The 22,514-nt window shown below is 32.9% G+C and overlaps 2 protein-coding genes across 5 annotated transcripts; one reads left to right on the top strand and one right to left on the bottom strand.

The window, feature by feature from the left end:
* Window positions 1-5,839: 5,839 nt before the first annotated feature.
* LOC133697553 (uncharacterized) lies at window positions 5,840-12,212 on the top strand. 4 transcript variants are annotated; one of them, XM_062120184.1, is made up of 8 exons: window positions 5,840-6,228; window positions 8,055-8,462; window positions 8,692-8,809; window positions 9,766-10,075; window positions 10,269-10,341; window positions 10,660-10,750; window positions 10,831-10,910; window positions 11,856-12,212. In XM_062120184.1, exons 1-8 carry the CDS (start codon window positions 6,172-6,174, stop codon window positions 12,006-12,008), a joined length of 1,290 nt encoding a protein of 429 aa, XP_061976168.1. In that variant the 5' UTR covers window positions 5,840-6,171; the 3' UTR covers window positions 12,009-12,212. The 4 variants fall into 4 exon arrangements, with proteins under 4 accessions (XP_061976168.1, XP_061976166.1, XP_061976169.1 ...); XM_062120182.1 differs by having other exon boundaries at window positions 5,841-6,228; window positions 8,689-8,809; XM_062120185.1 differs by having other exon boundaries at window positions 5,842-6,228; window positions 9,769-10,075.
* A 396-nt stretch (window positions 12,213-12,608) lies between these two features.
* Window positions 12,609-20,842, bottom strand: LOC133697543 (uncharacterized). The gene is made up of 9 exons (XM_062120172.1): window positions 20,667-20,842; window positions 20,440-20,573; window positions 19,413-19,790; window positions 16,295-18,585; window positions 15,941-16,210; window positions 14,018-14,098; window positions 13,522-13,633; window positions 13,365-13,431; window positions 12,609-12,962 (listed from the first exon to the last, which is right to left on the bottom strand). The coding sequence occupies exons 2-9, from the start codon at window positions 20,561-20,563 to the stop codon at window positions 12,866-12,868; spliced, it is 3,420 nt and encodes a 1,139-aa protein (XP_061976156.1). The 5' UTR covers window positions 20,564-20,573; window positions 20,667-20,842; the 3' UTR covers window positions 12,609-12,865.
* Between the last annotated feature and the right edge of the window lie 1,672 nt (window positions 20,843-22,514).

Consider the following 22,514-nt stretch of genomic DNA (forward strand, 5'->3'; position numbering starts at 1 on the left):
TAAAATTGACTAGTACTCAGTGCAGTACTGGAGGCATTAATTTAATTAATTACCGTGAATATAAAATTGACTAGTACTCAGTGTAGTATTAAAGGCATCAATTTGATTTGATGATTGGGAATATAAAATTGAATAGTACTCGGTGTAGTACTAGAGGCTTCAATTTGATTTGATGACCAGGAATTTAAAATTGATTGGTACTCACTGTAATACTAATTTAATCGACGACCAGAATACAAATTAATTCCGGGAAAAAAAAGTAGTTTAATAATGATTTTCTATGAGTAAATTAAGTAAAAGATTTGTTTATATTGCTATAACATATTTTAGTTATTATTAATTGTTATAAACTAAATTGTTTACAAGATCTTCACAAGCTCGTGATATGCAGTAGATCATTTTTGTAGTTTTGTTAAATAGTTATTAAAGTTGTAATTAAGAAAAACATAAACTTTTTTTGTGATTTTGAGTATGCTTTTTTGGTATGTAAGTGAATTTTAATATTAGGATGCATGTATCAACTAAATTTATTAAACTATGACTTTAAAGATTTTTAAATCAATCCTTCTTTTTCCTTACAATTAAAAATACATGACATTTAAATTATGATTCTTTCACCTTATAATTATTGCTTAGTTATTGTGTGATGAATATGTTGTGATTATTGATTGAAGTATGAAATGATGGATCGAGAGGGTATATGTGGTCTATTCTTGATGGTATTACGTCGTAGAATTGATAAAAAAATATAGAGGAGAATTTGTCAAAATTTTATACATGTATTAACTACAGGTTTTGTGTGCGTCCATCATTATATAAATTAAATTGTGTTAATAAAAGTTGGGGTTATTGTAAGAGTATTCCACGTAACACAAGAAGATGTTAAAATTGCTCCAGATATAGTGGCAAGTATGCTATAATAAATACTTAGCAAGTTTATATTTTGAATGATCTTGATGCTACTCATTTATTTACGTCAAATAGAAAGGAGAGTCAATTACATGCGTTGCCAGTGAAAAGGGATTGATTTTTAGTGCACCCTTGAGTGAGATTATAAATATTAATCTAGTAAATGAGGGGTGGAGTACAAAATAGAAGTAGATTTATTACCTTCGAAATTCTATGGTTTTGACATGATATAGGAATGGACTGGTCGGGTGTGTATTGGGCTCAAATTAAGTGTTTTGCTAAGACATTTGCTCTCCAAGGTTTAGATGGTAGAAGGGTAGTAGTGTCCAGGAAAGAAAAAATATATATATAATTTTGATTATAATTGTCAAGAAACTATTAAAAAAGAAATGCAGGCTTATCTAGCATTTGTGGTGGAGGCTAAAAAGGAAAGGATATAGTTTATTAATATTCTGTTGTGATATGAACAGTCCAGCTTAACTAATTATATTGATTGTTTTTATATTTTAAAAAAAATTAAATTTTTTTATTTTTTTATTTCAAATTAATATTATTTTTTAAATTATTTTGATACACTAATATTAAAAATAATTTTTAAAAAATAAAAAAAAATATTATTTTTAAATTAAAAATATTTTAAAAAACATCACTTCCAGCAACTTCACTAATACGTGACCGGACCATGTCCTGGAAGGTGCGGGTTGCATTCATGGCAGGTGCATATGTAATTGAACCATGTTCGATCTTTTGGGTTTCACCCTACCCATTCAAGCTCAACCACTCGTTTGGGCTCCTTGTGATGGCTCGGACCTTCCCGGGGCCTGTGCTTGTTTCTTGCTCCAATCCAGCGAGTAACGGAGGGAATCTACTCGCCAGGGGAAACCATTGGATCATAATCGACAAAGGTGTGGAAAAAAGTATAAATTAGGTGGCTTTGGTACCAAACTATAAAAGGTGGTGGCATTTCTACAAGACCCTTTGTTTGATTTGGACAGCTGTCACATGGCACACAGTTTCTTTTCTTGATATATTTTCTTATACAAAAAAACTAGTTATTTACCTTGGCGATGCCGCAAGTTTTTTATTATTATTATTATTGTTGTTGTTTTTATAATTAAAGTAGATATTTGTAAGAGAAAAAAACAATGATTTAAATCCCTACGAAAATACATTTTGTCAGAGGGATTGTTCATGAATTTATTTTGGTTTGAATATATTCTTTCATTAGTATGTTTTTTTTAATATATGTTTTTGATGAAAACATGTTTTGTAATTAGAAGCACCGATTTTTTAAAATAAAAAATTATCATGAAGTTTTAATATAAAAAATCAAAATAATGCATGAGGAAAATTAGTTAACGTTATAAATTATGTCAACAATTCATTAACAATAATAAATGAAAAAATCATTTTATGAGTGCATTAATAAATTTGTTTTGCATATTTGGCATATAATAATTAACAATACAAATATATAAACCATGGAAAATCCAAAAAAATAATTTTAATATGATTTTAATTATTTTAATTAAAGTGAATTTTAATCAAAATCTAAAAAAAAAACAAAAAGGAAATAGAAAGAGTTAACGTTACCAAACCTTAAAGGTTGGGTTAGGCTCACTCACCTGACCTAATATAAATAAGACCAAGCTCATGTGTTTGGCCTTTGTTATTTTATTTGTTTCAAAGTAGACAAGATATCATCCATATTAGTAAACAGTGCATCGTCTACTAGTTGTATTCAAGCTATCTTCGATAATTAGAAAGTCAATGTCTAAGTTTTTAGATCTTAAAAATAAATTTCCAACCTTTTTCAATTTAAAAAACCCTAATAAACATCATAAAAATCATATTAAACTGAGTTCTAACTTCAAAACACCCTTCTACTCGGTACAAAAAAAACTAAAAGAAAAACTTTTCTAAACCCTGATCTACTTTTCCATCAAGATAAAAGTTTTAAACTACCTTAATAAAATGCCTAGAAGGCTAGGCTCACAAGCCTGACTCAACAGAAATAAGATCAGGCTTTCGAGGGCGTGCAAGCCAAGCTCGTGGGCGTTTGCGAACATATGCTTATGTGTCTAGCCTTTTTTTAAGGCAGACAACACGTCATCTATATTGGCAAACAGCGTGTCATCTCCTGGTTCATATTTTGACCACCTATAGTGGCTGGAAAATCAAAGTCCAAGTTTTGTGATGCAAATCTCATGGAATATTGATCTAAAAACTTACAACAAAGTAAATGACAAACTCAAAATGCTAAAAATCATACTTGAGGTAGGACATTGACCTAAAGATAACCAAAGATATTGTAATTGACTTGGACCCATTGATTATAAAGATTCAGGAACCTGTAGTATAGGAAAAATGCTACAAAATCAATTATACTTTGATAAGTTTAGTTGTTCTTTATTCAAAAAGAAAAAAAAAAACATGTTACAATAAGCAAAACACTAATATCATTCAAATTCAAAGGCTGCCTAAATTTACAACAAAAAAAACCTTATATAGCTCCATATATAATAACTCTAATAAACCTATTTTGGGTTGTAAACCAATAGCCCAAACTAAGATTAGTAAGTCCTAAAAACTAATAAAAGAACAACAAAAACCTAAATGATAATTTAGTTCAACATAATTAAATTAAATCATCCCAAAACAATATCTTCCTTGCATAAAATCTTCTTATAGTTAAAATCAATATCCTAGTAGAGATAGGATTGTGTTGTCGCCATTAATGTTTTGAATAAGCTAGGAAACCGTTTGTTTTAATTGCTGAAATAATTCCCTTTAAATTGTTACCTTTGACTCTCCTTGAAATAAAAGGAAATAGTGTTGACTTGTCTCTCATAGGTAGTCGCCCGTTACTTTCCTTGTATATTAGGAAGTCTTTGCAAAACATGGAAAAACAATAAGGTGTCCCATTGTTATCGCCTCTTCATATTCTTTATTTAGCATGGAATCCAATGTTATGAACCTCATAGTCACGTGATCATGCAACCCACAAAAAATTAACAACAAATAGAAAAGCCAAAGCATCAGGTTTGATAGGAGTGTGACACAATGAAAACTTATCCTAAGACACCAGCACTACTGGAATAAGAACCCTCATCTTATGAATATCAATTCGTAAATGAGAAGTATAAGGAAAAATGTCACAAAGTCAATTATAATTTGATAAGTTTGATTGTTTTTTAGTTAAAAAAAAATATTGCATCATGCAAAACACAAGGTTATTCAAAACATCATGGTTGAAAGCTAAAAACCTAAGTACAATCTAAATAAACGTATTTATAATAGGTGAAAAACATACTAGACAATTCTAAAAAAAAAAAAAAAGAGTTAGAAATAAAATAGGAAAATGAATCATAAATCAACTAGAAAACTAATATAAATCTCGTATAGTAGTTTCTAGACCTTATCGCAAGACCTTCTTAATGTTGGATTGATATAAAATTTTAATACAATATAAAATAGGATCTTTTGAAATGCCTAATAAGATTTCAACCCAATCCAACTGTTGAATCGAAAAAATATGCTTGTTAGTGTAAAACTGTGTGATAGAAAAAATATGCCCAATAATCCTTATAAGAAAAGGATTTTGGAACATTGAAGGGATCCTTACCACACTTGTAAACTATACTGCTACCCATTAAAGATTCTTGTAGAAATAGAAAAAAAAATCTTAAAATTAGTTGTTGAATATCCTTTTATTATTAGGAAAAGAATTATCTCCAAATAAGAAGTCCATAAGTCAAAAGGCAACAAATAATAAAATACATATTGCATCTTCTGACCTATATCACGATGCCTTATAGAACTTTGATTGACTTGAGATTTTAACCTAATGTATAAAGATATGTCTAAAAACTCCTAGTTAAATTTCAACCTTATCTAGCGGTTGGATTGAGAGTTATGTTTAATAGTGTAAATTGAACATTAGACACAATTATGCTAGAATTTGAATTTTCTTGTTCAACCCTTTCTTGGATCGTATCAGCCAATTCACTATCTTTTTCAGCCATACTCTCTTTTTAAGTTTCATTTTATCCTCCTACACTTGTTTAAGTGTTAAATATGTAAGAGTTACATATTTACTATCATTTACAAACGAGTACCTGTTATTTAATTTGCCATGCATAAGCCTTCCGATCATATTGTTATGGCCTACCAGTAACAAATGACTCGTATCCATAGAAACAACATCACATAGCACCTCATCATAATATTTTTCAATAGAGACGCAACTAAAACCTGCTTAACCATCTCCATCTTACCATAACTATTCAACCACTGTAATTTATAAGGAATATGATACTTTGTAGTATGTAAATTCAATTTATCCACTAGATCAATACTGGTCATTTTAATGCAACTCCCACTATCTATAATCACACTACATACCTTATTCTAAATCTGACACCTCGTATGGAAGATGTTCTCTCATTGCTCTTCTAAACCAACTACCATAACCCATACATTTAATGCTCATCTAACCACAAACACCCATCTTAACCAATTACTCAACATTATCATCATTTGCATCTTTAAGTCGTAGCTTCTTCTTTTAATCTCTACCTTCATTATTAATCATAAACTCTCTTTGAGTTTTCATAACTATAGTTTGCTTGTTAGGATATTATGAAGTAATATGATCTATCTCAAATAACAAAAACATTTTATATTATGATTATGAAATGAGAAAAAAAAAACCTAATAAAATCTGGTTGAATTGCTAAACCCAGCTTAGCATCAGTCAAGTTAACACTAAGGATTTAAAAAAAAAAAAAAAAGACACCCTTTTAATAAAAATTATATTCCATGATCCAAGTCATTTTTTATTAAGCTCCGGGCCCATTAATTGTGATTCGTGTAAGAGCGAGTAGCAAAAGAATGAAAAGGATGAGAGTAGTGTGAAGATTGGTTTGAAATGCGGGAAAGAGAAGGAAGGAACAGACAAAAGTCTCTCGTCTTCTTCTTCGTAGCCATCAGAACAGTCTAATGTTTCTTCTCCATTAATTCTTTTTTCTAACAACACAATCACTTGGGAACACCAACTTTCACTCTCTCTCTCCCTCTCCCTCTCCCTCTCTCTCATACATATATATTCCTTGATTCTCTCTTTCTCAATCTTTGTTGGTAGATATTTTTTATCCTGTCACCATATTTATGGTTTTGATTTACTACTATTATTGTTTTTTAATATCCCTTTGAGATTCTTCCACAATCTTTTTGAGAGATTTGTCGATTAGAAAAACAGTAATGCAAGCAACTCAGGCAGTACTCAACAATGGAGTTGCTGAAGGTTCTCCAGTTGAGGTTGGTTGGTCCTGATTATATCTTCCATCTTTTTTATCTAGATAATTTACACTTTGTCTTCTTTTTTTTAATTATAGTTATCTTTAAAGTGATTTTCCTTGCTTTACTTTGCTTAAACGAAAATAAAGGTAGTTCTTAAAAATCTTTATATTATCTTTATTGCTGATCTCTCTCTTTTTATGGGGTTGACAAGGTTTGCTGCTGAGATTTATTTGATTTTTTGTATAATTATTGGTTGGTTTATCAGATATTTCTTTTTTAGAATTGAAAAACGTTATTTTGATAGATTTTTATTCCATGATTAGTTAGAACATCATGTATAGAATTACAAACTATTACATTTCATTAGGGTATAAGGTTATTTTGGATAAATTGTGGTGTAATTTAGTTATTGCTTTTGGGTTTAGCCTCATTCCCTTATTGAAGGCAGGGGTTAAGCATTTGGAGTAATATTCGTGTTTCTGAGTAATGAGAAAAGTTATTTCAGGTTTATTGTTATTAAGGTTATGCTATCAGAAGCTGAATTGATCCTTTGCTGGTGATGAAGTGCCAGTGAGACAGTGATACTTAGTATTTTTTGGCCAGTTATTCTGAACAGTTTTCAATACAATTTACTGCTTACAATGTGTTTGACAATGGATATTATGAGGAAAACATTTGCTTTTTGCTTGTTGGCATTTTTAGAGATAGTGCTTCTAGCTGTGACTAGTGAGGTTTTAAGATGACACTTGCCCTTATAAAGGAAATGCTTAAACATAACCTAATTTTGAAAGCTGTTTAAACTTTTCCTATTCCTCCCCCACTCCTTATAGACTAAACAAATGGCCCCGTTTGTTTGCTGGAAAGTAGTTTCCTTTTGGAAAGTGAATTATTTTATGATGTTTGGTAGTGTAATGGAAAATAAGTTGGAAAACATTTTCCAGTGTTTGGTTATGTCATGGAAAATGAGCTGGAAAATAACTTATTAATGTTTTATTTTTCTCAAGTTTATTAAAATAATGAGGAACAAATCTTACAAATTAAAAAGTTGAATGAGAATGAAATTGAAAAAAAATAAAATTTTATAAATTATCTCAAATAAAATAAATAAAAATCAAAATAATAGAGATCAAATCTAAAAAATAAAAAAATAAAAATAATAATAATTAACATTTCATAAATTATTTCAAATAAAATAAGTAACAATCAAAAAAATATGGACCAAATTTGATATATAAAAAATTTCAATAAAAAAATGATAAGGGAAAAGCAAATAACAATTATAAAAATGAGGACCAAAGTTAATATAAAAATTAAATTTTAAGAGATGAAATTGAAAAATAAATATTCAAAACAAAATATATATAGCAATCAAAAGTTTGAGGATCAAATTTGATATAATCAGCAAATAATATGACATTTTTAAATTTTTCACAACTTCCGAAAAGTGTTTTCCGTCCAAATTTTCTAGGAAAACACTTTCCTGGAAATCAAGCCAAATTTTCTTTGACCGGAAAGTGTTTTTCGTTGACCAACTTTTCTAATGGCAAACAAACACAGGAAAGTTTGGAAAGTGGTTTCCGGAAATTGAATTCCGGGAAACAAACATAGCCAAAATCTAAAACTCATTCCAAGAAAGCCTGATATCTAAGAAGCTGTGAATTTCCTCAAGGACCTATGACCAAGTAGGTAATACTAAGAAAAACTGTGTTTGTGTCTGTTCCATCTGGTGATTGCAATGTTTGCATATCATTGTAATAGATATGTATATTCTGCTTTGGTTTGACGTGTTTTCTGGAAGCTTGTAAATCAAATGACTGGGATCTAATATGTCCTCCTCCTTGTAGGCTGATTCCAAAATTGTGGAACCCTCAAATGAAGTCTCAAATCCAGAACCAAGTGGAAGGCGCTCAGATCTTTCACTTCAAGTTCCTCCTAGACCTGTAGGTTTTGGCACTAGTCGTAGTGGAAAAGGTTTACTCCACTCTCAAAATTCATATAAAGGCAGTTCACCAGGAGGCTTCTTGCGGACTCTCAGCTTGAAGAAAAAAGCTGCTGCTCCTGATGGTGAGAGGAGCTCTCTCCTTACTGCAGACTACAAAACAGCTCCAGATAGTCCTACTATGGCCAGCTTCAAGTCAGCATTTTCTTGGAACAGATGCACGTCTCTTCCTGTTACACCTGCATCGAACTTGTCCCCTTCTGTTTCCATGCCTGCTTCAGCAAGAATGCCTGGTGAATCTCATAAAATAAAAGTAAGCTATATTTGGTTTTTGCTGCTGCCTGGTTGATGAACTCCAATTTAAATTCAAATCCTTTAGATTTTTTGAGAGATGATCTAAGAAGTAATTCCCTGGGCAAAGTAATTGTTGGTTCAAGATAAATAGTTATAATGTTTGGAATATGATCCCCCCCCCTATAACGGATAAGTAACCTAGGGAAATTCTTGAAGAGAATAACTGAATGAGTTTTTTTGTTCAGAAGGGGGCTGCTCATCCTGTGGTTTCAAGGTCCCTCTCTGTGCCTTGGCGAAATGTTGTTATTGTACGATCTGCATCTTTCTCTACTTGTGATGAGCATGTTCTAACAGATCCCAGTAATGGTATGCAGTAGCACATGTGTTGCTTCATTTCCTTATTTCTATTGTTCCTTCAACTCATTGCACGATCAAGTTCCCTTACTTGCTCCTTCAGCTCATAGAATTTGGAATTGCATAATGTTATTATGAATTTAATGTTGTAGCCCTCAGTGATGTCCTACTTTCTGTTCAATCAAATCAAACATGTCATATATTCAATAGAAACTATTCATAGAATTAGGAATTGCATCTTTTCTGATTGGATACTGTCCATTATTGCTTTGGGTTTTATGCATTGAAGTCAATTATTTATTCAGTATGCATGTATCCTGTCACAGCAATGGCAGCATGATCAATAATTTGGGCAAAAATAAGATGAAAAACAAGTGATAAATTTGGTCCCAAATTGGTCATGTGGCTTTTGCAAGAATAAGGTAAGACAGAGATGGGGTCTTCTTTTGAAGGGGCTCTTTGATGGTAAGTTAGTATCTGGGTTTCATGATGAGAAAAGGAATAAAAGTATGCAGACATTTAATGAAGAGAATTAGTGTTCTAGGTCTATTATGGAAGGGGGGAAAATTTGCATTCAGATTGTTGATGGCTTATATATATCTAAGATGGTGGTGGTAGGTGCAAGTCATTATTTCCCTTTTTCTGGTATTGAGTTGGTTTATTGACAGGAAATGATAAAGCAGTTAGAGAGGGTGGGGCAGGGTGGTTGATGGTTGGTCAGTTGAATGAAGATTTAGAATTCAAGTATTCCAGTAAGTTATACAGGTTCCCATTGGGTGCTACTCAAACCTGGTGTCTTCCAATCTGTTTCTTGGATTCAGGCACCCTGCGTTCTTGGGTGTTGTCATCGAATGGTTTGTCCAGTGTCATGTCATCATATTATAGATTAATGCTAATAAACTCTTTATGCTTGCAATCCTTGCATTGTTGTCCCCCCACTATATCATTAACTTTGCTACTTAATAAAGCAGATCAAATAACACCTATTCCCACTGAAGTCGATGATGAAGAAATTCCTGAAGAGGAAGCTGTATGTAGGATCTGTTTTGATGTATGTGAAGAAGGGAATACACTCAAAATGGAATGCAGTTGTAAAGGTGCCCTCAGACTTGTACATGAAGACTGTGCAATTAAGTGGTTTAGCACCAAAGGAAACAAGAATTGTGATGTATGTGGGCAAGAGGTTAAGAACTTACCGGTAACTTTACTCCGGGTAACAAGTGCTGCCCATAGAAATAACAGACAGGAACAGGGTCACCAGATGTCACAGTCAATAAGGTAATACGAGCTGGCATCATAGTCATACATCTATTTGTCTTATCATTAATATCATGGTTCCATGATGTCATTATGCATTGCATCTTTGCTGGGAGACATCTGCTCTGAGTTTCACTCACAATCAGTTACTTGTGATTTTTCCCTTCTCACTTTCTGCTAATTTTGATTTTAGTTTTCTTGGTGCTTAATGCAGTGCCTGGCAGGACTTTGTAGTGCTTGTCTTAATTAGCACCATATGCTATTTCTTCTTCTTGGAGCAATTATTGGTATGTTGTTTTGCTGTTATACAAAAAGTAGTACTAACAAATTTAGATTTTTGTGAAAGCTAGAGTTTTGAACTATCTTGTTCTGATGAGTTCTACTGTATACATGCCTGCTTAGGTTCGTTTAGTGGGGTTGGGTTTGTTGTGATACTATGCTGTCAAAACAAAAACGACTGTTGACTAAGGTCCCCTCAATTTGTATGATCTCGTAACTGTGATATTGTATGGAACATGTTGAGAAGGCACACGACTGGAATTTTTCTTAATTATTCATTAATGTTTAGAGCTGAAATGCTAATCCTGTGTACTAAAATTTTGTAGATTCATGACATGAAGACTCAAGCAATTATAGTTGCTGCACCATTTGCATTCACGTTGGGCCTTTTGTCATCTATCTTTGCTGTCATTCTAGGTATATTCTGATCTTTGGATTTTACAAAAAAAAATCTTTTTAATTGGAGTTTTCATGCTAAATGCTTGCATGGCTTGCAGCAATCAGAGAGTATATATGGACATATGCTGCACTTGAGTTTGCATTTGTGGCCATTACTGTCCACCTATTCTACAATATGGTGAGTAATGTGTCTTATTTTCTATCCCCCTCCTTAAAACAATTTAACATAATAAATTAAGTGCTGCCTAGTGAATTGAATATGGTACTATAATAAATTAACTGTGAAGTTGCAAAGATAATCATGGTTAAAGGCACTGGTTATGCTGGATGAATTAACGAAGACAGACTTTAATTAAGGATTTAAGATAACTACAAGATGAGTTCATTCTAGGAACAAAATCTTCATCAAAAGCTTTCATAATTTAGGTTAACGATCTTCTTTGGTATTCTGGTTATTTTGTTAACTTTAATAACTTCTGCAAGTGATGATCAAATATCATGTGGTCTGAGATCTCTTTTATTGGAATACAAGTTTTGATACCCACAGCTTGAGGTCTGAATATGTCTCTTTCATGTTCTCTTCTTTGACATTCCTTCGCTTGTTCCCTACTCATTACTAATCATTAGGTTAGTGAGGGATATGATAGTTTTGTTTGAGCCAAAACTTAATTCTCATCTCTATTGCATACTTTGGCCTCCTAAACGTTGTGAATTGCCCTGAGTTGAAGGTTCCCTAGCTAGAAACGAAGGCAAAACTTTAATTCTTTCAGGTTTCTGAAACTATTAACTAAGGCCAGAAAAAATAAAGGATCAGCTGTAAACTTTAAGGCGGATGAAAGTCATTGGCTGTAAGCTGTTGAGCTTTGGAGGTGCGGAAAAACACCAAAGCAACCTGCATGGAAATGGTGGGGGAAAAAAAGAAATAATTTTGGTAAATTGCTGCACCAGAATGGTAATTATGAGATAACATGTAACAATCTGAATTCCATTTACAGTACCATATCAAGTTTAAAAACTCATCACAACTCCAGAGCCCAGATTTGCTATCAATTTGGATCTTGATTCATTTTGACTTGAAGCCTGGAATTCTGCTGATTAAATCATCTGAAAAATGTTGTTGCAGCTTCATGTGAAGGCCATTTATGCAATACTACTTTCATCAGTTTTGGGTTTCGGGATAGCTATGAGCATCAACTCGTTGTACATTCAATATTTTGCTTGGCGAGTTCAGGTTGGCCAGAACCACAACTCGAACCCAAACTCGAATCCAGTATGAGTGATTATCAGAGTGAAATGAGGTCTAGCATATTATGTTTGCGATAGTTGTGTTGTTGTTTATGACCACCCAGTTAACTTGGAAACTAAGTAGTAAAACAATTTCATGGTATGTTGTAAATGAAATTATCCTGTATAATCACCTCCCTTTGTCCAGCTCATTTCTTTATTGTGCAATGGATAACAGTGTATTTTTTTATAGCAACTCATTGCTCGATTTGAAAAGGATTAAGACTTGTTAACACAAACTGCAGAATGCAAATCAGATAAATTTGCTAAATCTAAGTCATTGGAAACTTGAGAATTTCAAGGTTTTGTCAATTCAATTGGTATCCACTTTCTAACTAGGTTGAGGTTTCTTCTGTTTAGGACCGTGCACAAACTTTAATTCATGCTTGTTTATTTTTTTCTCAGTGTTCTTCCTTTTTCCTCTCAAGAACCAAACCACAAAGCTCTACGCTAAGATAACCCTAGTAGTTCTTCTCGGGAGAAAAGGCATCCATTTTTTATTTAATTTTATTTTTTTATCAAGACCTGTTATAGGCAGCTCAGGTTGTCAAACGCTAAAAACAACCCCAAAGATGCATTTGTAGAAGAAAAATCAAATCAAAAGAGTAAACATCTCTGCCATTAAAGAACGAGCGAAGGCCCCATAATCGTTCCTACAGATCTTATGTTCCTTGAATAAATATGACTAGCTCTATCAAGTATCTAAAACAAAGATTGTGAGTTACAGAATAAATTTTACATTCTCGTGCTGCTGGAGCACCGTCAAAATATTTCTACAGGGAAGAAAGCCTAACATATTCACTACATGCATTATGCAAAAACGTACAAAGGTGCCAGGAACAAGAAAAACTATCTACGCTTTGTCACGGGAACGAAATTGTGGCCATCTTTTTTCATCCATACCGTAGAACGAGTTCTCTTGACAGTGTCTGCGAAGAGCCGGTGCCTGTCATCAAGAAGAGCCAGTCAGTTTAAAAAAGTATTCAAATGCCTTTTGATCTGCCATTGATGTAAGATCCTTATGATTCCATCCATGAATATGCCACATAAAAACCGGTTGAACTTTGAATTCAACATATTCTTAAGCCAATAATAAGCCAATAAAGAACAGTGAACAGTTAACTAGTAAGAAAAATCGTCCACATGCATCCCGACACGCATGGACAAGCCAACACACAAGAGGCCCACCAACAAGAACAGTGAACAGTTAACTAGTAAGAAAAATCGTCCACATGCATCCCGACACGCATGGACAAGCCAACACACAAGAGGCCCACCAACTGACCAGAAGATTCAATTTCATTTACTCATAACAAAGTTAATCCTCCCTTAAAACAATGCAACCGACCTTTCATATTCCAGCTTCTGAGTAACAATTCCATTCAGCAGCAGCTCTGAACTGTAGACAGCAGCCCCTGAAAGTATAAAGTAACAGTGCGAATTCTTATTGGTTAGAATTTATGGATCACGTGAAGAGATGAACCAAAATAAAGAAGTATTCAAACCTTTTTCAAGGAAAGGTACGCAGACTTCATAATCTTCTTCGCAAGACAAAATTAACAGATCATCTGGGACTACATCATCCTTTAGAGTGGATCTGCCAACTCTCTCCACTGCCTGATAAGCAATTCAACAAATATCATTATAAAGCAAGAATTGCCGAAAGCATCTGAATAATTTAATGGAGTAATCAAAAGTTTCAAAAGCCACATATTCCTATTCAGTGTGAAACATGATGGGTGTGCAAGCCATATAAAAAAGATGTTCATAAAAAAGACGAAGGAAACTGATGGGTGCGCAAGCCATGTGTGGGTGCGCATGTCTAATAGAGTATCCGAAGGAAATATTAATCCAAATCTTTGTTAAACCGTCTGTGGCACTCACTAATAGTAAATTAAGTTTAAAACAAAAAGAGTCTAGTCAAAGAATTATGGAAGTATAATCAGAAAGTTTATCCAACCACGATAATAATGCGTCTAAGTTATCATGAAACCAGTATACCTGGCCACGAACTGCTTTGACCAAACTGGAAATTATTTCTTTGCCCGGCTTTGTCTTAGGAGTGATCAAAACTCTTCGACCCTGCAGAAAACGTTACTTTAACAAACAGAAGAGGACAACCCTAACCAATATAACGAAATAAAGCAAAAGATTGTGGGTTGACTAAGTCCAGCCATCATGCTTCTTGATGGACTTCATATTCACCTCACCCCATGATACATTCATATTATTCTATCTTTTCAGTACTTTATTCTTAGTCTTTTATTCATATTTTACATCTTTCAATAGCTTACTTAACTTGTTTTGTGCTTAATAGTGCTATGAAAACACAACGTAAAAAAAAGCTAAATGAAACATTTTTAGCATAATTTCAAACAAAGAACCAAAAAGAGCACATTGAAACAAGTCATTGGAGCTAAGAAGTTCAAATTCTAATTGCATTAGAAATCCAACTTGAACAATGAATCCTAGTGGGATTAGGATTGGTTAGGGCAATCTGTCAGACTGGATCTCCATGTACTCTTCAAACCATATCTAGAGCTACATTAAAAAATAGCATTGTTTCTATGCAAATTTGTGGCAAAGAATGTAAATTTTATGTTTGATAAAAAAAGTTCTCTTTCATTCAAGTTTGAAGCTCTTTCTTAATAAGTTGTGTTTTCGTTTGATTGGATCATTTATAGTTACAAACATCTTTAATCATGGTGCAATCGAAATTCAAAGTTTAGAAAAAGTAATCAAAGTGAAGGGGCAACATTTGAAATCTTTTTATGAAGGTTTTATGGTAGGTATTGTGGTGGAGGTTAATTTGGCCAAGCCTATAAACATGGAGTCGAGCCAAAGACAATAAATAAATGTGCTTATTGGGTGTTTTCTCTGCATGTGCGATTTTACTTTGGATATTAGTGCTTGTTTTTAATAATAAAAAAAAGTTATATTAGATTTTTGTTTCAAACCCTAAGTGATTAATTTTATCTTTGGATTTCCCCGTGGTTGATGAGAATGTGTATTATGGATTCGAAGGTAGAAACTAAATGAATAGGTTTACTTGTAATATTTGAAGCTTAAACGATTTAGGAATTGACTTTGAAAATATGTCATGCTGACTTAGTATATGATTTTATCTTCTGTGAGCTTTTGAGCCTCTAACATGATTATTTTATGTGTTATTCATTCAAAGGTTATGTATTTCCAAAACTTGCTTAATATCTTGTAGAGACTACATTCACATTACATGTGTGTGTGTATGAACATGATAAGGACATGCTGGCATTTAACCATTGTGAACCTAAAAAACCAATATAGAGCATGTTATCTATTAATAAGTCGTGTTAAGCTTATTTATCTTTCTTTGCTTTGCATATGTTTTACAAGCCTTAACTTTTCACATGTTTCCTATTCCCTGGCCAAAGACTAGTAAAACATATGTGATGTTTATATAGGTTTATGGTTGAAAATTTTGAAAAGAAAAAAGATTATGTGATGAAGTTTTGTGTTGAATTTGAGCATGATCTGAATCAATTAAAAAACAAATATAGAAACAAAAATAAACAAATACATAATGGTGATAGAAAAAATTAAAGAAAATAATATTCTCTTAATGAGAATATATTGTTGAAAGTTAAATTCAAAAGCTAAGTAATTGTGATTTCATGATAAAGAATTCATGTGCTTTGATGATTATATGCTGTTGATTTCATCATTATATGCTATACTAGATTCTCTGGTTATTAACCTTTTATTTACCTTTCTTTTACCCCATCTTAACCACAACCCCATTACAACTTTGAATAAAGACCATTTGACTTGTGTGTTGCATGTAATACAACAACTCATTAATTTTAAGGGTTTAAATTTGCACTTAGACACTCATCACCCCACATATTAATCATCAGAATGCCTTGAACATAATAAAACACTTACTTGTAAAAGCGGATGCTGGCGCGCATGCGCCAATGAAACTGCCAAGTTAAAGCCGAACTCCTTTTCCTTTTTTGAGTCTCTTACTATGTACTTTTGCTCGTCAATGTAATAGTTAGCTTGTCCAACATTCTCAAGCCATAAATGTGTGACCACTGGTTTTCCAGAAGCAATAGCTTCCAACATATTCCTTGTCCGCACAAATTTATCAGTAACAAAGTGTGTTGCATCTGTAATGGAGGAAGCTATTGAAACTTTAAGTCGATCTACTATCTGTGAGACAAGATAAACAGGTACTATCTAGTTAAACCAGCCTAGCACTTTATGAAAAGGAGCTCATGAAATCCAAAGGACTACCTTTCGCTGCTGCTTAATTATGTCCTCATCCAGGTGATGGCTGAAAAGGACTCGAACATCAGACAAATCTCTTCTCTTCCTTGTATCTTTTGGTTCAGAAATAGGTCCTGTCCATGCAGCACATAGACTACTCATTTCTTTCACAAGGCATGCTCTTGACAGGTTCTTCCTGCATGATTGTTTATATTCACTGCCCATACAAACAGGTGATGCAGCATTCACAGGCGTCATACAGATACCAGGAGAAGCACATGCTGATTCGTAAGATTTTGTTTTCTCCCTTGACAAATTATCTGAACTTGGCACATTCACTTCATTTGCAGCTGATGGTGAGGAATCTGCATTACTTCTTCTGTGAGAGGAATTTACTGAAGCACCCACTCCCATTAGATTGTTAGACATCTTCCCATTCATATCAACAGAATTATAATTATAAGTAGTGCCATCTATGCCTGATTTATGAACATGTTGAGGTGACATATCTGGGCAAACAGATATGGATGATCTGGTTTTCTTCTTCATGTTTAAATCAGTGCTAATTCCTGTCTGACAAGATGGTTTGGATTGAGCATGTAAGTTATGGGGCTCATCAAGCTGACCTGACAAGTTTTGACGAGATCTTTTTCTTCTGGGAAAACTGATATAATTGTCTGTAGCTAGCAATCTTGATTTGGAAGTTTTAGGTTCTCCGGGTTGACTAGAACCCAGTCCTGATGAGTTCCCTTTAGCATTCAACACTTCAGATGCCTCAACATCTACCACACCAGCTTTATGCCACTCACAACCACCCAACTCAACCTGGCTGTTGGGTTTTTCTCTATTATCAATGGACACATTCTCAGCACTTTTCAATTTAGAAACTGCCAATGACTGCCTGGTCCGGTGAGCGACTGGTGTTGAAGTAGCAAGCTCCACTGGTAAATCTTGTTTCTTAACTGAGCGATGACCCCTTGAAGCAGTTCCATTACATCTATCCAGCTCATCAAGTCCAGCATCTGACCTGGCCCTCTTACTTCTAGTCATTACTACATCCATATCACACTGCTTTCTGACATTTTCAGGACATTTTTGTGATGGAGTTAAAGATTGTTTAACTAGTTTAGCACTAATCTTCAATGTTTTCTTTGATTGATGTGTGGTAACTCCAATATCCTCATTGTTGCTAAGAGAATGTTGCTTTGAATGGATGCTCTTCTTAGCCTTACTTCTCAGTGATCCTTCCATAAGATCCTTGGAATTAACTGCTGGAATCTGCTGGCCATCATTAGTAGCATCATAAGCAATGCCCTCCCCATGGAATAAGGCTTCCATAGCTTCAGCAGCCATTTGAGTGTCCAAACCTATATCTAGCATTTCTGGAACCTCCTTCCTAGTAAGAGCTTCCAACTGTCCTGCTGATGTATCCGCTTCAGGTTGTTCATCAAACTTATTAAAAAGATTCCTACTAACATTCGTTTCAGTTTCTTGCATCATCTTCTTATTAGCTCTTAGACCACACAAATCTATTTTTGACTCAGAGTGAACCTCTATTACATTCTGGACATTTGATTTTCCCTCGTTGTCCCTGCATACACCCAACTGATTTCCTTTGGATTTTGAGGGTTTCATAAAGGATCTCTTCCCAAGGTTTGCAGTACCAAAAAACATTTCCTTTCTTCGGCGGAAAATATCCCCTCCTCCCTCGTCCTCGAGTCCATCATCCCAGTCAAAAATCCTGCTTTTTCCCTTGGTGCCTCCATCAGTGGTTTTCTTGGCCAAACTTTGTACCCCCTTCGCAGCTGAAATGTGACTTGACTTTCTCCTGTCAATTTTCCCCAGGTCAACTTCATCAAACAATACCTTGCTCTCTTCAATTAACTTTTGCACACATAAAAGCGCATCGGCTTGTGACAAATCTCCTGGTTCTTGGGAGTCAATATAGCTTAACCCTGCCACCCCATCATCACAAATGGGAACTTCTTTTCCTCCTACAAAATGTCCTTTGGTTTCAATAAAGGAATTCTCAGCGAAGAGTTTTCTCATTGCAGAACAACCAATATTACACCTGCTTCCATTACTAAATTCCTTCACTTCATCATCAGATCTCCCCATATCATGCCTCCAAACAACTTCCTCTGGAATTTTTGTTTTTGACCCATTAGTGTTAACAGTAAATTGTTCTGAAATCTGACCATCAGTCACAAGAGAACATGAGTCACTGTTGTTGGTTCCATTTGAAGCACTACCGCGAGCTGCTATACCAGAGACCCGCAAGGACTCTACACGAACTGAAGTATACTTCAGGGCAGATCCTGGGAGCAAGATGGAGAAATATTGGTAAACGTAAAACCAGAAAATATTGTAATTATAACAAGAAGCGCATCATATATTGCACAACTTGCCCAACATAAAATTTCAATTTTCTTAAGAGTAAATTATTAAAATGTATTTTTTGCCATCATTGGTAGTCATCTGGTGCAGATCTTTAGTATTTTTTTATGTTCAATTACCAATTTGGCTCACTTAAAATATTCAATTGAAGAAAATAGAATTTCATACTCACAATTCATTTGGTTAACATAAGTTATCCTTTGGAACAATTTAGTATATGCTTAGGAAGATTTCATGTGATATATACTAATTATCATGAATGACAAGGAAAAAAACCAAAAATATCATGAGAGAACACTGATTTTGGTTCTGATCTGAGAGAAATACTAGTGTTGAAGTAGAAACATGTAATGGTAAAGACATGGATGAAGTGCTAGTCTTAGATTTCGAAACCATTAGTACATAGTTACGTACAGAAAGAATAAGTGTATATTTTTTAATTCGGTTTTTACATTTTCATGAGTAAGCCCCATTAAAGAGTGATTTTTCACTCCAGAGAGGGTGCTAAGTATCAAATAAGCTGTGTACAGTTGTGCCACTAGATATTTCCCTTTTGTTTCCTAGTCAATCCTTCATTTAAGGCCTTAGAATCATAATGCTAAAGAGACATGTCAGAAGGACTAGGGGAATTTTAAATTTAAAAGTGCAAATTTATGGAAGCTTTATATGTTCAACCACTAGAGAAAAGATTTCACCCTCTCATGAATCAAATCAGCTATTTTCCATGATCAGAATCAGAAAAATTCACCTGATAAATGCTGTTCATCGGTCAAAGCATCAGACTGCTCCACCAATCCCTTCTCACCACGTTTGGAAAGAGAGGTGTCTTGAATCTTCTCCCCATCCAATGATTCACATTTGCCTCTTCTTCCAGATTCATCATCAGAGAGCTCATTACCATCATCCAAAACTTCAGTTCTATCTGTTCCTTCACCATCACTATCAATGATCTCGTCTATCAATTGGGTGTCCACGTTCTGAAACCAATCGAGGTCATCCAACGCTTGTGTTTCACCACCAAGATCCACTACTTGGGTCTCAAATGCATCTTCAACTCTAACAGTATCCTCAAAAAGCATAGTACTTTGTAAAAATTGCAGCTCATTGGCATCCTCACCTTTTTCACCTAAATATCATATAATAAAAACCAAAAATAAAACTACATCAATATTCAATCTTCAACAACTATTCATAAAAATTTATCTGTAAATAACTACATATTACTTCTAAAAAAAGCAAGAACAACTCATAACACTACTAGCACACGCGACACAGGCTGCGCTTATATGCTCTCATGTGGTTGAATCATGCTAAATATACACAAATACATAAACAGATATCAAACTTTAAAATTTCCATGTCACAGTCATCGACTACACCAGATCATGCACAGATTTCAATTATTTCCCAGCAACAATTGTGACATGACAATCGTGCTAGTGATCATCGATCCTTATACAGTAGTTCTTTTTTTTCCATTGATTAAAAAAAATCACGAACAAATTTGATTCGAGAAATTCTTTCCCGAGAACAACTGTATTATGACAACAGATCTTCGACACTTCTAATTCAATAAAATCTTTCCTAATTGTAAATTTGGTTAAAGTACAAAATTGTTTGGTCGCTATAGAGGCTAAAAAAATCAGTCAGGCGGCAACAACCAGGGCCGGACTTCTCTAGATTAACTTACAAAAAATCTTAACTAGGTCAATTAAAAAATTACAAAGAAAAGAACAGAACTTTATGGTGAATATTACAAAAAATCGAAGAATTACCAGGCAATGGAGAGGGCAAAAATTGAGAATCAAAGGGTTGGGTATAAGAAGGGGCGAAATTGGCATTTGGGTCTTCTCTCCCTGCTTTAATTTCACCATCGTCATCGTCTCCAAGAGAACCCATTTTAATTCATCTGCAAAAAAAAAATCCCACCTTTTTAAAACCCTGGAAATATCAGTGTGTGATTTTTTTTTAACAAGCAATAAAAACAAAGTTGACTGAGAACCTGATCAAACTAGAGCAAAAAGGAATTAATTAAAAAAAATGCTTTCTTGACTACAGGAGAAGAAGAGAGATTGGTGGTGGAGGGTTAGGGTTAGAAAAGTGGAGTGAGCATTGAGGGGGGAACAGAGGAAGATTTTGGAGGGAAAATTGATACTATTGTGTGTGTGTGTGTGTGTGTGTGTGACATCTGCGGATTTAACTTTAACAATTTCTTTTAAAAAAACAAAATTACGAGGGGTAGTAATGTTGTAAAATTAATTTTACCCCACCTTACCTGACTTGGAAAAAATACCAGAATTAATTATATTTTTGCTGTATTATATTTTAAATTAGTAAGAGCTCTTTATTTTTTTATTTTTAGATTAATTACATCAAATATTTTATAATTTATTTATTTATTTAGAAATTACATTTTATATCATAAATCTTAATAATTTTTAACTTGAATAAAAAATAAATTACCCTCACATAAAATATAAAAAAAAAAACAAATATGCGAACAATATAGTAATATCTCTCTCATGATTTTTCTCTTTTCAGTCTCAACTTCTCTCTTTTTTATTTATGTCAATTCAAAATAAATTGGCTGGTATATTTATGACAACTAGTGTATTTATTAAGTAATGCGGTTTAATTTTTAAAAAATATATATTTTTATTTAAAAAAATATCAATTATATATTTTTTTAATAATTTTAATATATTAATATTAAAAATAAATAAATAAAAATATCATTTTAATATATTTTTAATTAAAAAATTACACCATTATTATTTTTGAGTTTTTATTAACAAATTTTTGGGCATGACTTTTTTATGGCTTGGCATGTCAACTTCTTGATGTAAGTTCCAATTTGCTTGTTATTTTATTTTATGTCTTATGAAAGAACTTGGGTTCTTTAATTTGGCCGAATGGACTTTGAGCAGCAACCGCATCGTGGTAGTTGTGATATTTTCTAGTTATGAACATGTATTTTTAAGCTATATAATTGTATTATCATGATTATTTTTATGTTTCAAATAAAAAAAATTAAATTTTTTTATTTTTTTATTTATTTCAAATTAATAATTTTTATATTTTTAAATCATTTTGATACGCTAATTTTAAAAAAATAAAAAAATATATTATTTTAATACATTTCTAAATAAAAAGTATTTTGAAAAACAACCGCAATCATAATTTGAAGCATGAATATTTTAAAAAAATTAGCTTACAACTCTATTTTTATCTACACATCTTTCAATGATCAACTCTTTTATGTAAATTAAAGCAATTTAAATTAAAAAATATCAGTTGATCAATTTCTTACCATTACGTGTGGATAAGTATCTCAAACCCACTAAAAATATGTAAAAAATGACCAAATTCTATGTTTGGATAGTAAAGGGGTTAATTCTTACGTTTTTCATGTAATTTGACCAAATTTAACTATACAATTTAATATTAGATATGGTATAATGATGTTTGGTAATTTTAATTTGATTTTGTTAAGTAACACATCAAATATGTTAAAAACCTTCCTGTTAATACTTCATGTGTCAATCAAGGAAAGCTTTATAAAATATTTATAGTAGTGGTCGTGGTTTAAAGTGTTTTTCGTTTGAAAATATATTAAAATAATATTTTTTTTATTTTTAAAAAATTATTTTTGATATTAAGATATCAAGACGATCTAAAAATATAAAAAAAATAATTTTAAACAAAAAAAAATCAAATTTCTTAAAAACACGGTTTGAACTGCATTCAAACACTACCTTGAAGCGTGTTTTGTATCATGATAGCGGTTGCTTTTTAAAATATTTTTTAGTTGAAAATAATTTTAAATAATTCTTTTAAAAAAAATTATATT

The sequence above is a fragment of the Populus nigra genome, chromosome 6, assembly GCF_951802175.1.
Source record: "Populus nigra chromosome 6, ddPopNigr1.1, whole genome shotgun sequence".
NCBI classification, from domain to species: Eukaryota; Viridiplantae; Streptophyta; class Magnoliopsida; order Malpighiales; family Salicaceae; genus Populus; species Populus nigra.

Bases quoted from the DNA above. Each gene is read 5' to 3' on its own strand.
- LOC133697543 (XM_062120172.1), bottom strand. From the start codon at position 20,563: ATGGGTTCTCTTGGAGACGATGACGATGGTGAAATTAAAGCAGGGAGA. The intron at 13,432-13,521 runs GTTTGAATACTT...TTATACTTTCAG, and splicing joins CGTACCTTTCCTTGAAAAAG to GGGCTGCTGTCTACAGTTCA. The intron at 12,963-13,364 runs GTCGGTTGCATT...TCTTGATGACAG, and splicing joins CAGAAGCTGGAATATGAAAG to GCACCGGCTCTTCGCAGACA.
- LOC133697553 (XM_062120182.1), top strand. From the start codon at position 6,172: ATGCAAGCAACTCAGGCAGTACTCAACAATGGAGTTGCTGAAGGTTCT. The intron at 8,463-8,688 runs GTAAGCTATATT...TTTTTTGTTCAG, and splicing joins GTGAATCTCATAAAATAAAA to AAGGGGGCTGCTCATCCTGT. The intron at 10,911-11,855 runs GTGAGTAATGTG...ATGTTGTTGCAG, and splicing joins TCCACCTATTCTACAATATG to CTTCATGTGAAGGCCATTTA.